Here is a 15,554-nt window from a genome sequence, read left to right as displayed (position 1 = left end):
AAATTAATTTACAACGGCCAAACCCTCAAACAATTAACAGCAATAAATGAGGGATTATTGTATTCTGTTTTAATTGCAGAAATGTAACATTACGAGAATAAGTGCTCAAAATTTGACTGAAAGAAAAATCCTAATTTGTTTTTTTTTATCATTTAGGCACTTTTAGTTGTAATTTCATTTGAATTTTTTATTTTTTTTATAGGAATAATTAAAACTAAAATGTGTTGCTGACTAAAGTTATGATTTCATCTCATAAAAAGGTAAAAAAAACAACTTTTGTAGTAAAAGAGAACAGGGAACCGGAGAAGCAAGTTGTAATTGTCCAAGAATGAGACGACCAACCCGTATGATGGAGTTCATTTCAGGGGGCGTGACCTGCTTGGCTCGCTCGATGGCACCCATGACTTGCTGCTGATGCTGCATCAAATACACACAAACAAGATATTACATAGTATTAGTGTGCGTTACAGCTCAGTGCAGCGGGATGTTTGACGACATGCAGCCGCTCGTTACCTCCTGGGACAGGTAAGGCAACACCTGAGCACAGATGCCATTCAGTCTCTTGACTATTTCAGCCTGAAGGAGGACACAGAAGATAAAGAGCGTGAGACGAGAAGACGACGACATATAAGAGCGACAAGAAGAAGCAAGTTTACCTGTTTGTGCATTTCAATATTCAGCCCGTAGGACATTTCATAGTACTGCAATACATAAGCAGTATGAACGTGTGAGTAATACATCTTTGTATTTACTGCAAAATACCTGTAAAGACAGGACGCTACACTCACCATGATGTAGTGACGCTGCATCTCCGACTTTTCTGAGGCAAGTTTGTCACATTCCAACTTCAAACTGCAAGAAGAAAAAAACAAAGTGAGGACTGCAGCGCTGCTCAACATCAACACGTGACCGTGCGTCTTCTTAACCTGTGGTATTGTGCTTGGAGGAACTGGAACTCGTCCTTGATGCGGTCACACGAGTCCGAGGTGGTAAACTTGAGAGCTTGGCCGGACTGAGCGGATGCCTGAACACAAAATTGAGACGTAGGGTAAAAAGAGATGTCCGTTTCATTACTAATAGTGGTTCACTTCCTTTTTACACTTGTGGGATGGTTAATATTCAAAGTTATTACTATTGTTGGTTAACTTATTTTTACACTTGAATAAGAGGTGAATAAACATATTTTAGTTTATTTTGGTTTGGTAAACGGGTTATACTTGTATAGCCATTTTCTACCTTAAAGGTACCGGTACTCTAAACGCTTTGACACGACTTCCACATTGACACATTCACACACTGATGGCGGGAGGTGCCATGCAAGGCCCTAACCACGACCCATCAGGAGCAAGTGCGAAGTGTCTTGCTCAAGGACACAACAGACGTGACTAGGATGGCGAAAGCTGGGATCGAACCTGGTACCCTCAAGTTGCTGGCACAGCCGCTCTACTATCCTCCCCCCGCTACATTGCTGGCTAGCAATTTTTTGAGAATTTTACATTTCTATATTATGGGAATAAAACATTAATATGAGGACAAGAGGCTTCATTATATCATAATTTAATAAAATAAGTGGAACGGGCTTTTCTTTTATTTGCTAAGAAAGAGATTGTAACCTGATTTTTTTTGTTAAATAGTTTTTAAATTTGATGAAGATACTTAATTTTATGAGAAAAACATTGTAGGCTACATTTTTAATGGCATTGTTTTTAAATAAAATATGATTAATTAGCAAATTTTATGACAAAACACTGAGAAAACATTATTTTTAAGAACAAAAATGATATTTCATGACAATCTTTGGGGAAAAAATAAAATTTTATGAGAACTAATGAGAACATTTGAATATTTAAAAAACATTTAACATTTTTTTAACTGTTTATGAGAAACCGTTGGTTCATAATTTTTTTTAGTTTATGTGAATACATTGTGAATTTTATGAAAAAACAACAAAGTGACTTTTTTTAAGGAAAAACATTTTATGAGACGTTTTGTGGGGGAAAAGTCAAAATTGTTTAAAATGGGTCAATTTTATGAGAACATGTGTACACTTAATGAGAAAGTTTTTTAAAATGTTATTACAAAATGTTTACATTTTAATAAAAAGTTGTGATTTTTCTTTTTTAATTTTCACATTTTATGTAAATATAAAATGTGCACGTTCTCCCCGTGACGGCGGCTTCCTCCCACCTCCAAAGACATGCACCTGGGGATAGGTTGATTGGCAACACTAAATTGGCCCTAGTGTGTGAATGTGAGTGTGAATGTTGTCTATCTGTGTTGGCCCTGCAATGAGATAGTGACTTGTCCAGGGTGTACGCCGCCTTCCACCCGAATGCAACTGAAATAGGCTCCAGCACCCCCCACGAGAAGGACAAGCGGTAGAAAATGGATGAATGGAGGGTTACATGTTTACATTGTATGTAAACATAAAATGTTCACATTTTAAAAGTTTTTTTTGTTTATGAGAAAATGTTTTTTTACATTTTATGTGAATAAATTGTGAATTTTATGAGAAAACAATGCATGCTACTTTTTGTAAAAAACAAACAAACATTTACTTCATGAGAATTGTTATGCTAAAAACTTTTTAAGTTGAGAAAATGCATACATTTTATGAGAACATGTGTACACGTCATTATTATATTATATATATATTATCCATCGAGCCATTTTCTACTGCTTGTCCCTTACGGAGTCGCGGGGTGTGCTGGAGCTATATTATATTATTATTATTTGAAAATATATTGAAAATATATTTTATATATATAATTTTTACATTTTATAAGGTTTTTTTTGACTTTTTTTGTAAAAATATTACAAATTTTATGAGACAATGTAGGCTCCTTTTTAGAAAATATATATTTAATGAACATTTTTATGTTAAAAAACTGTAAATTGTTTCAGAAAATGTGTCAATTAAATGATAAAATGTGTAAATCATCTTAGAACATTCATAGATTGTATGAGAAAATGTGTAAATGAATGACAAAATGCATTAATGTCATGAGAAAATAACTTTACTATCTTTTCCAGGGAAAGTGAATTTTGACCAAATGAAAGCTGTGATGACGCAGTAATTAAAAAGTAGCTTATTTGTTGTTTTTCTGTGGAAAAATAAATACTAAACATTGCACACAGGATTGCAGCGTTTACATGAATGTTTGTTTACTTTAACATTAATCCTTAGAGGAGTCAGCTGTAGCGGGATAAAGAAAACGATTGCTAGCATTTCTGGTAGATTCCCTGAAAGCTGAGTTTTGCAACTTTTTTCTTGAAGCAGCGGCTGGCAAAAAGGCCATGGTGATGTATTTCCAAGCAAGAGAAAAGGTGGTGATTGAAGAAGTGTGTTTACACACGGCCAGATTAAATTTGTGGGCCCAATGTTGGCCATATGTGGAAGGCATTAGGAGGTCTGCTACTGTGTAGACTACACTTGGGAAACTCTAATCCTGACTTTAATCTCATGCTCTAAACCTCATTACTCTCTATAAAGTGGCGCAAAAGCAAGGATGGCGGGGGGTCTACACTGGGATTATTGGACTAACTGCAGACCATCTAGTCGTGGGGTTACACAGGGGCTGAAACTCATCCTGGGGTGGCGTGGCTCAGTTGTTAGAGCGGCCGTGCCAGCCACTTCAGGGTTACAGATTCGATCCCTGCTTCCGCCATCCCGAGTCACTGCCGTTGTGTCCTTGAGCAAGACACTTTACCCACCTGCTCGCAGTGCCACCCACACTGGTTTAAATGTAATTTAGACAATGGGTTTCACTATGCAAAACGCTTTGAGTAACCAGAGAAAAGCACTATATAAATGTAATTTACTTCACTTCCCATCCTGGTACCACAACTATATAAGTGTACAGCTCCACTAATGGACATTGGAGTGTTACTTTCAAATTCAAAATTAATGAGCGAATACACATATGTAAATTAGGGATGTCCCGATCCGATATTTGGATCCGATCGGCCGCCGATATTTGCCAAAAAATGCGTATCGGCAAGGAATGGGAAAATGCCGATCCAGGTCCAGTTTTTAAAAAAAAAACTCTGGTCCGTGTTTTCCAACGCACCGATTTAAATAATACATTCCACTTTTCTGCTGCTCCCTAATTTTCGTTCCGCATTTTCCAGCACACCTTCAACACATCCACAGGTCTGTGGATTCTCACGCAGTTGCTTTTAGCTGCTGGCATTACACGACAGGCTCTTCTCACTCTTTCCTGTGTCTCCCTCTCACAGACAGCAAGCGCACCTTCTTACACACGTCACATACGTATACGCCCTCCTTGAGCAGAGAGGTAGCAACATGGCTAACGTTAGCTGTGATGCTAGCGCAGCCGTGTGACCAACGTTCCCTCTAAGGTGCGCGCCTGTGCAATTGCGCACTGCTCAAGCGTCCTCTGCGCATAGCAATTATATGCCACGCACAAAATCAAATAAAAAAATAAGCGCATAACAATTTTCGACACACGGACACGACAGAGAAAACAGTTTTCGTCATCATTGTTCAAATATTGTAACGTCTGTCGAGACGCTTATCTCCATTCGGTGCCACACGCCCACACCATCAAAATGCCGAGACAAACATTTCCAAATCAACACTGTATGAAAAAATTAGTGATTTTTTTAGTTGTGATTTCCTTCTCTGCATGAAAGTTTAAAAGTAGCATATATTAATGCAGTATGAAGAAGAATGTTTTAAGGTAGACATGCAAGCCTTGAAAGAAAATGTTGAAAATCAAGACTACATTTTCTGCAAATGGGTGCATTTCTACCCTATATTTTAACTTTAGATTTATTCTCATATCAAACTCTTTTGGCTGTCTTTTAGACACTTACATCCGGCGCCCCCCTCCACACCCTGGATTATAAATAATGTAAACAATTCAATGTGATTATCTTGTGTGATGACTGTATTATGATGATAGTATATATCTGATAATATATATCTGTATCACTTAAACAAGTTGAAAAACTTATCCGGGTGTTACCATTTAGTGGTCACTTGTACGGAATATGTACTTCACTGTGCAACCTACTAATAAAGGTCTCAATCAATCAATCAAAACACATAGAATCATCATACTGCTGTGATTATATGCATCAAGTGTTCATTCAAGGCTAAGGAAAAATATCGAAATATATATCGTGTATCGCAATATGGCCTTAAAATATCGCAATATTAAAAAAAAAGGCCATATCGCCCAGCCCTAGTTCAATGATGCCATTTCTGTTTGTCATGTATAATTTTGTCTATTTTGTGTTTATCCTTGAATAAACAGGTCAGTTTCTTGTTACCAACCATTGTGTATTATTCAAACTCCCCTAATTCAGCTGGCTAGTTGTTATCAAGAGTACTAAAACCCTTTTCAACATGATTCTGACAACTAAGTAGGCTAAATAACTTTAAACTTTAATACATGCTCGGATAGGCCAGTATCGGTATCGGTCAGTATTGGTATCGGATCGGAAGTGCAAAAACAATATCGGTATCGGATCGGAAGTGCAAAAACCTGGATCGGGACATCCCTAATGTAAATACACGATTTCTAGTAACATACTTTGGAAAATCAAAACATAAAGCGTTTTGTTTTATGAGTATAAATCTATCTGTGATAGTAATCTGGGTTTATTGTGTATGAAATTAACATAATTAATCATTGACATACGCTCGAAATAATTACACAAACACACGGCATAGACGCTCGATATATTGGCGTGACCATCACGGACGTGTGCAAATTGAATAACTCGAATTGTTACGAGAAATACACATAAGCTTTTGCAAGAACATGGAATATTTAAAAAGTACTATTAAAACCAATTTGAATGAGAGTAATGTAAAAATATGCAACTAAAAGCAGCGAAAAGAAACAAGCCAAAAAAATAAAGAAATTGAAAATTGTTAGCGTGGGTACACATTTTCTTTAGTGACTAAAACAAGAGGTTAACGCATCGATAGAAAATTGATATAAAAGTATTCACTTACCGGCAAAACTATCCGTTGATGAATAAAATCCCATTATTTTCCTTATTTCCGTCCGTGACGAACGCTCGGCATAAACTTACTGGTAACACGTGTTTACATGAATTATACGTTCGTGATGCGTTACACAATTCTCTCCGGGTGAAACAATTCCCTCTTATAAAGGCATAGTTCAGAAAAGATGTTATTGTAAAATAGGTTGTTTATTTCTTATATAAATTATCAAACGATTAGAACTATTTCGCGCGCGGATGTTTTATGTAAAACTGTTGTTATGGGGTAGTTTGAAAATAGAAATTGGTTACACAAAATAATTACGAACGTATGCGTTTTTCACCACCGGTTTTGATGAACTTTGCGATTTCGGTGGATGCTACAGAAATACTTCTGTATGTATTCATATTTCATCAACAGAACATGAATTGTTAATAAACTGACCAATTCATTTAAGCTGTATTTTTCTTGCATAAACGGGAATGGGTGTAAAAAGTAACGCTATGAATCGCGTTTTTCAAAGTTTTTGGGGCATTTTAATGCTATTTCCAAGCATTTCCTTTTTATTATCGTTGATTTTAAATGGTCAAACTAATGCATATTATATATGCATGCCCTTGTAACCAAAACAAAAAAGTCATATCTATTTTGATTGTTACATTTTGAAGTACATTTGTGCAGGTGGGTGCGAATGTACCCATTACCAGAGCTGTACACATAAGACAATTGTATTGCCTCAATCATAGAAAAGTAGAGGAACATTTCAAAATGTCACACCTGCTGCCATTTAAATAACGTCTGTTGTTGCCTTGGTGACTCCACACCATTAAGCCAGCAGTCACCCCAGCCATTTATCAAAAAGTAAACACCATGTTTTTTACATTACACAAAGTTATTACTTTAAAAAAAAATAAAAAAAAATTGAGGGCTACCATTTCTTGTACACCCGGAAATAGCCATTTTGAAGAGGCAGGGCCCCTACATCACATCCTGTTCATATATACATACATACATACATATACAGGGCTCGAATTTAGCCACGGCAACCGTGGCACGCTGTCAGGTAATGCACCACTCCTTCCAGAAAATTGTGGAAATTACAAATGCTTTGGTATTCACATGTTTATTTCACAAGAAAAAAAACAAAAAAGCCAAATCTGATCATTTACACAGAACTCCAAAAATGCACTGGACAAAATGATTGGCACCTCTTCAAAATTGTAAGAAATAGTTGTATTCTAAGCATATGGCCTAGTGGTTAGAGCGTCCGCCCTGAGATCGGTAGGTCGTGAGTTCAAACCCCGGCTGAGTCATACCAAAGACTATAAAAATGGGAGCCATTACCTCCCTGCTTGGCACTCAGCATCAAGGGTTGGAATTGGGGGTTAAATCACCAAAAATGATTCCCGGGCACGGCCAATGCTGCTGCTCACTGCTCCCCTCACCTCCCAGGGGGTGATCAAGGGTGATGGGTCAAATGCAGAGAATAATTTCGCCACACCTAGTGTGTGTGACAACATAGGTACTTTAACTTTAACTTTAAAGGGGAACATTATCACCAGACCTATGTAAGCGTCAATATATACCTTGATGTTGCAGAAAAAAGACCTTTTTTTTTTTTTAACCGATTTCCGAAATCTAAATGGGTGAATTTTGGCGAATTAAACGCCTTTCTATTATTCGCTCTCAGAGCGATGACGTCACAACGAGACGTCACATCGGGAAGCAATCCGCCATTTTCTCAAACACATTACAAACACCGAGTCAAATCAGCTCTGTTATTTTCCGTTTTTTCGACTGTTTTCCGTACAGACAGATCAGCTTTCAGGAAAAGAGAGCGGATGAGGGTATGTCTACAGAATATAGGGAATAAGCGGTAGAAAATGGATGGATGGATTATACATAAACTGTGTTTATCAATAATTTAGCTTAAAAACATTTATTTTTTTCAATCATTCGAGTACATTCGGGTAGTCTTGTGTAATGCAGTATTTTGTGTCTATTTAGGTATGGTTAACCTGAGTGCTGAAATCGTGGAAAAATATATGTTCTTAGCGCGCCTGAAATGGGCTGTCTGCACTCTCAAAGTGCATGTTGTTGCCAAATGTATTTCATATGCTGTAAACCTAGTTCATAGTTGTTAGTTTCCTTTAATGCCAAACAAACACATACCAATCGTTGGTTAGAAGGCGATCACCGAATTCGTCCTCGCTTTCTCCCGTGTCGCTGGCTGTCGTGTCGTTTTCGTCGGTTTCGCTTGCATACGGTTCAAACCGATATAGCTCAATAGCTTGTTTCTTCTTCAATTTGGTTTTCGCTACCTGCCTCCACACTACAACCATCCGTTTCAATACATGCGTAATCTGTTGAATCGCTTAAGCCACGGAAATCCGAGTCTGAATCCGAGCTAATGTCGCTATAGCTTGCTGTTCTATCCGCCATGTTTGTTTGTATTGGCATCACTATGTGACGTCACAGGAAAATGGACGGGTGTATATAACGATGGTTAAAATCAGGCACTTTGAAGCTTTTTTTTAGGGATATTGCGTGATGGGTAAAATTTTGAAAAAAACTTCGAAAAATATAATAAGCCACTGGGAACTGATTTTTAATGATTTTAACCCTTCTGAAATTGTGATAATGTTCCCCTTTAATATGATGCTCCTCTAATTTGTATTTAAACTCACCTGTAGCAAGTAACAGGTGCCGGCAATATAGAAATCACACTTGCAGCCAGTTAAAAGTTGACTCAACCTTTGTGTTGTGTGTACTACACTGAGCATGGAGAAAGGAAAGAAGAGCAAAGAACTCTCAGAAGATTGTGGAAAAGCATGGACAATCTCAAGGCTACAAGTCCATCTCCGTAGATCTAAATGTTCCTGTGTCTACTGTGGGCAATGGCATCAAGAAGTTTAAAGCCCGTGGCACTGTAGCTAACCCCCCTGGACGTGGACGGAAGGGAAAAATTGATGAAAGACTAGAATTGTGGATAAAGAACCTCGATCCACTTCCAAACAAATTCCAGCTGACCTGCAGACACAGGGTATAACAGCGTCAGCTCGCACTATCCGTCGCCATCTCAACGAAAAGGGACACTATGGTAGGAGACCCAGGAGGACCCTGCTGCTGACACAGAGACATACAAAAGCAAGACTGGAGTTTGCAAAAACTTACTTGAGGGAGCCAATATCCTTCTGGAAGAACGTCCTGTGGACAGATAAGACTAAAGTGGAGTTTTTTGGTAAAGCACATCATCACACTGTTTACAGAAAACAAAAATGAGGCCTTCAATGAAAAGAACACCATCCTTACAGTCAAACATGGTGGAGGTTCACTGATGTTTTGGGGTTGATTGACTTGTGTGCATGGCATCATGAAACCTGAGGACTACCAAAGAATTTGGGGGCATATTTGGGGGCATAATGTAGGGCCAAGTGTCAAAAAGCTGGGTGTCCGTCAGAGGCCATGGGTCTTCCAGCAAGACAACGACCCAGAGCATACTTCAGCACACAAAAATGGCTTAGGACAAAGCGCTGGAGAGTTCTGAAGTGGCCATCAATGAGTCCAGATCTAAATCCTACAGAACTTTGGAGAGATCTAAAACAGCAGTTGGGAGAAGGCACCCTTCAAATCTGAGAGACCTGAAGCAGTTTGCAAAAATTCCAGTATCAAGGTGTAAAAAACTCATTGATGCTTACAGGAAGCGATTGATTTCAGTTATTTTTTCCAAAGGGTGTGCTACCAAATATTAAGTTGAGGGTTCCAATAATTATGTCCAATCCATTTTTGGAGTTCTGTGTAAAATATCAGATTTGGCCTTTTTTTTTGTGTTGTTCCAATGCAAAGAAAAGAAATAAACATGTGAATACCAAAGCATTTGTAATTTCAACAATTTTCTAGAAGAAGTGGTGCATTATCTGACAGAAATGCAGGGGTGCCAATAATTTTGGCCATGACTGTATGTACACACACACACATATATATATATATATATATATATATATATATATATATATATATATATATATATATATATATATATATATACATACACACATATACATAAATCAAGGTTACACTTTATGTTCTCAATTTATAACACTTTTTACATCAGTGATTTCTAAATGGTATTATTGATATCAAATAAATATATGATTTCTAAATATGGCAAAAATAATACTAATTCTGGGATTTCGATAAATCCGATTTGGTCCACTTTGGCCTACAGTGTAGACCAGTGGTTCTCAAATGGGGGTACGCGTACCCCTGAGGGTACTTGAAGGTATGCCAAGGGGTACGTGAGATTTTTTTTAAATATTCTAAAAATAGCAACAATTCAAAAATCCTTTATAAATATAAATAAAAACCCATCTTTTTTTACAATATTTTGCACTGTTATACAATTTGATAAAACAGAAACTGATGACATACTGCTGTATTTTACTTCTTTATCTCTTTTTTTCAACCAAAAATGCTTTGCTCTGATTAGGGGGTACTTGAATTTAAAAAAAAAATTCACAGGGGGTACATCACTGAAAAAAGGTTGAGAACCACTGGTGTAGATGTAGTCATATACAATTACTCCCCACCCCAAAAAAAAAATTCTGATTTGTTACTTGAAATAGTTTTTGCACATTTTATCCTTAAATCATAAACTTAACTAGATATTAATGGTAATATAATTATAAAGCCTTCTAAATGACCATTGTGTGTGTGTGTGTGTGTGTGTGTGTGTGTGTGTGGTCAAGGATAAGGTTAGGTGGGATTTACCCTGTATAACCTTACCCGGCTTAGTGTAGAAAGGACCTAAGTCTGCCATGAGTAGTAGTGTTATTGCTGTTGTTGGAAAAAGCGAACATTGTGATGCATTTGTAATTAATGTGTGCTTAAAATGATCAAAATGTGTAAATACTAAAAAGGTATTATGAATGTGCCTGCGACTACATTACATATATACATAGAGTATATGTGTGTACCAATGATTGTCACACACCTACTCAGTGGCCTAGTGGTTAGAGTGTCCGCCCTGAGATCGGTAGGTTGTGAGTTCAAACCAAAGACTACAAAAATGGGACCCGTTACCTCCCTGCTTGGCACTCAGCATCAAGGGTTGGAAATGGAGGTTGAATCACCAAGAATGATTCCCGGGCGCGGCCACCGATGCTGCCCACTGCTCCCCTCACCTCCCAGGGGGTGAACAAGGGGATGGTCAAATGCAGAGGACAAATTTCACCACGCCTAGTGTGTGTGTGTGACAATCATTGGTACTTTAACTTTAACTTAACACACACTAGGCGTGGTGAAATTATCCTCTGCATTTGACCCATCACCCTTGATCAACCCCCGGGGGGTGAGGAGAGCATAATTTTTGGGGATTTAACCCCCAATTCCAACCCTTGATGCTGAGTGCCAATCAGGGAGGTAATGGGTCCCATTTTTTTTATAGTCTTTGGTATGACTCGTATAAACAATGGAGGTTTTTGGGTTGTTTTTAGAGCACAGTTACACAAACTATTCTCCCCTCAGGCAAGAGACTACGGTCCATCCAGACCCACACCTGAACAGTTTTTTCCCCTCGGCCATCAGACACATGAACAATAACAAGATCTGATAGCTCAGTTACAGCTCATGTTGTTCTATTCTGTGTTATATGTGTTTTACGTTGCACGATTGCACCAACTTAAATTCCTAGTTTTTGAACCCGTTCTCAAACATCCATCCATCCGTCCATTTTCTACCGATTATTCCATTCGGTGTCGCGGGGGTCGCTGGAGCCTATCTCAGGTACAATTTTTTCGATTTGTCGCACACTTATTATTATTTTGCTATTTTTTTACTTTTTATTCGACCCCTTTTACTGTAATGCTTTTGCACTATCTTGTTTAGCTCATTCATTGTTTATGTTCTTTGTTTGTTTTTTGGCTCTATGCTTTTTTAACCTCTAAAGCACTTTGGTTCAGTTTAAAAATTGTTGTAAACATGCTATATGAATAAAGTTGACTTGACAAGTAAAATTCCTAGTTTGTGAACCTGTTCTCAAACAATGGCAATAAAAACTATTCTGATTCACATTTTAATTTTCCTGAAGGACTCAAAGTACTATCTATCTACATTTTTTAAAAGTTACCAAAGTTACCAAAAAAAGTATCGTATTTTTCGGAGTATAAATCGCTCCGGAGTATAAGTCGCACTGGCCGAAAATGCATAATAAAGAAGGAAAAAAACAAAAATAAGTCGCATTTTTGGGGACATTTTTTTGATAAAACCCAAAACCAAGAATAGACATTTGAAAGGGAATTTAAAATAAATAAAGAATAGTGAACAACAGGCTGAATAAGTGTACATTATATGAGGCATAAATAACCAACTGGTATGTTAACGTAACATATTATGGTAAGAGTCATTCAAATAACTATAACATATAGAACATGCTATACGTTTACCAAACAATCTGTCACTCCTAATCGCTAAATCCCATGAAATCTTATACGTCTAGTCTCTTACGTGAATGAGCTAAATAATATTATTTGATATTTTACTGTAATGTGTTAATAATTTCACACACAAGTCGCACCGGAGTATAAATCGCACCCCCGGCCAAACTATGAAAAAAACTGCGACTTTTAGTCTGAAAAGTACGGTACCAATGATTGTCTCACACACACACTAGGTGTGGCGAAATTATTCTCTGCATTTGACCTATCACCCTTTGGTCACCCCCTGGGAGGTGAGGGGAGCAGTGAGCAGCGGCGGTGGCCGCGCCCGGGAATAATTTTTGGTGATTTAACCCCCACTTCCAACCCTTGATGCTGAGTGCCAAGCAGGGAGGTAATGGGTCCCATTTTTTTTTAAGTCTTTGGTATGACTCGAGGCGAAATAAAGCGAATCCCATCAGCTCCATGGTTAGCTGACTCTTGCTAGCTTCTATTTACGAGTTAGATTGCATAAAAAAGAAATAAGTGTATTTGTTTTTAAAAAAAAGTGCAGCTGCCCTTTTAGTATAAAATGAAAATGTGATTTTCTTTCAAATGCACGCACATGGCTCCAAAAATTGTATGTATACTAGAAAAACATGTCTTATTTACCATATTGGATAACACATTGTGTGCATGTTAGCTAAGGTTTATTTAAGACAAACCCTCGTTGACTTGGAGGGGTAACAGCTAGCAAGCGACAGACGTTTCGTAACGCCACAATGACGTGATTGTAAACAGTTAGTTGGCAAACATTTGGCAAATAACCGCGAATGTGAGGTAACAAAGTGAGTCATTGTGACAAAAGCTGACATTTTGGCCCCGCGGTGTCAGCTGGTGCCGAGCTAGCTCGCGAGTTAGCCAGCCAGCTAGCACGCTAGCACGCTTCGCTCCCGGTTAGCCGCGGAGGCTCCAGACTCCACAAGCGGGACAAACTAGTGGTCAACTTACCGAGTGCCTCGATTGAGGAAACATCATGTCAGCAGCGTCCCCCTCGCCCGAGTCTGCGTCGTCTCTGCTCCAACCAAGCGGGCTAGCTCGCTAAGCTAACGCGTCGCCCGGATATGTGATTTTTTAAATGATTGCTATTCGCACTTTGTACCCTGTCATCGTTGGCAACAACGTTGGATGGAGACCCGTGCTAACAATCCTTGTCCTCACGGTGAGAAGAATCGGCCAATGACTACTAAAATAATTGGAATTTGGATTGTTGTTTTTTTTAAGCAAAAAAAATGTTGACCATAGAGAGATATCTGAGTTTTTATGAAATAACGTTCCGCCTCCCCGGGGGAAAGCCTGGATGTTGACACATGAGCCCGCGATTCTCCTCTGCGTGGAGGAGCAGACAAGAAGAGCGTCGACAGCACATGAAGGAGGGGGCAGAGGCGAGGGCGACCCCGGTGGCTGGGAGGGGAACTGACGCGAGGGCCGCAGCTCTGGTGGAACCGTTCCATCCATCCATTTTCTACCTCTTATTCCCTTCGGGGTCGCTGGAGCCTATCTCAGCTACAATCGGGCGGAAGGCGGTGTACACCCTGGACAAGTCGCTCCCTCATCGCAGGGCCAACACAGATAGACAGACAACATTCACACACTAGGGCCAATTTAGTGTTGTGGAGCCGTCCCTCAGTGGGAAAATAAAGCACGGACAATGATTTAGCAGGACAGAGGTTCTTAACCTTGTTGGAGGTACCGGACCCCACCAGTTTCATATGCGCATTCACCGAACCCTTCTTTAGTGACAAATAAAATGTTGTTTTTTTTTCAAATTCAAGACAAAGTTATATGTTTTTGGTAACACTTTAGTATTGTCAGGCTTGCCCCTGACAGTTTGGTTGTGTTTTAGTTTTTCCTCTGTGTGTGTGTAGTATTTCCTGTCAGCGCTCTTGTTTTGGTTCTGTTTCCTGTTTGTCTCCCTGAGTGCTGTGTCCCCTCAGCTGTGGCTGATTGGCACCTGGCCACACCTGGTGTCAATCAGCCAGCTGCTATTTATACCTGCCCTGCCCTCCAGTCACTGCTGGATTATTGTAGGGTCTACCTGTCATTGTCACTACTACCTGTCTTAACACTTGTCGTTGTAGCTCTGTCTACTTTTGTTTCACTCTGCTCATGTCCTAGTTCCTTCGTGTCACAGTAGTGATGGGTTGATGAGGCGTCATGAAGCGTTTCGACACATTGCAAAACTGTATTGATACTGTGTCGATACTGTGTCACTAAATACTGACATCTGCTGGACATTAAAAATCCCTACAGGCAACCTATGGACCGACTCAACTGACACTGATTTGATGACCTAGTACAGTGGTTCTCAAATGGGGGTACGCGTACCCCTGAGGGTACTTGAAGGTATGCCAAGGGGTACGTGAGATTTTTTTTAAATATTCTAAAAATAGCAACAATTCAAAAATCCTTTATAAATATATTTATTGAATAATACTTCAACAGAATATGAATGTAAGTTTGTTCATAAACTCAGTAAAGCACAAGCTCAGGTTTGTCACTAAAATGTCCGTCAAAAAGAAGTGTGAAAAGAAATGTAACTATGCAATATTCAGTGTTGACAGCTAGATTGTTTGTGGACATGTTCCATAAATATTGATGTTAATGATTTTTTTTTGTGAAGAAATGTTTAAAATGTTCATGAATCCAGATGGATCTCTATTACAATCCCCAAAGAGGGCACTTTAAGTTGATGATTACTTCTATGTGTAGAAATCTTTATTTATAACTGAATCACTTGTTTATTTTTCAACAAGTTTTTAGTTATTTTTATATCTTTTCTTCCAAATAGTTCAAGAAAGACCACTACAAATGAGCAATATTTTGCACTGTTATACAATTTAATAAATCAGAAACTGATGACATGTTGCTGTATTTTACTTCTTTATCTTTTTTTTTTTCAACCAAAAATGCTTTGCTCTGATTAGGGGGTACTTGAATTAAAAAAAAATTCACAGGGGGTACATTACTGAAAAAAGGTTGAGAACCACTGACCTAGTATATACAATAATATAAACCAAGTCATTGTATTTCATTTAGGATTATTTCATAACTTCATTTAAATAAAAATATATTTTTTGTCTTTTTTAGATACAGTCAAT

At 38.4% G+C, this 15,554-nt stretch overlaps 1 protein-coding gene across 2 annotated transcripts in view; it reads right to left on the bottom strand.

The window, feature by feature from the left end:
* Positions 1–13,842, bottom strand: part of LOC133611372 (TLE family member 5-like) — a 24,557-nt gene extending 10,715 nt beyond the window's left edge. The window contains exons 1-7 of one of the 2 annotated variants that reach the window (XM_061968088.2): positions 13,405–13,842; positions 9,155–9,187; positions 927–1,024; positions 789–852; positions 657–701; positions 514–576; positions 343–417 (exon numbers count right to left, since the gene is read on the bottom strand). In XM_061968088.2, coding sequence (XP_061824072.1) covers positions 343–417; positions 514–576; positions 657–701; positions 789–852; positions 927–1,024; positions 9,155–9,187; positions 13,405–13,431 — 405 coding nt within the window. In that variant the 5' untranslated portion in view covers positions 13,432–13,842. The remainder of the gene's footprint in view (positions 1–342; positions 418–513; positions 577–656; positions 702–788; positions 853–926; positions 1,025–9,154; positions 9,188–13,404) is intronic. The other variant, XM_061968089.2, reaches the window with a different exon arrangement.
* Positions 13,843–15,554: the final 1,712 nt, after the last annotated feature.

This window comes from Nerophis lumbriciformis, linkage group LG08 (genome assembly GCF_033978685.3).
Source record: "Nerophis lumbriciformis linkage group LG08, RoL_Nlum_v2.1, whole genome shotgun sequence".
Classification (NCBI taxonomy): Eukaryota; Metazoa; Chordata; class Actinopteri; order Syngnathiformes; family Syngnathidae; genus Nerophis; species Nerophis lumbriciformis.
The sequence above is the reverse complement of the archived record's forward strand: the minus strand, read 5'-3'. Positions and strand labels throughout refer to the sequence as shown.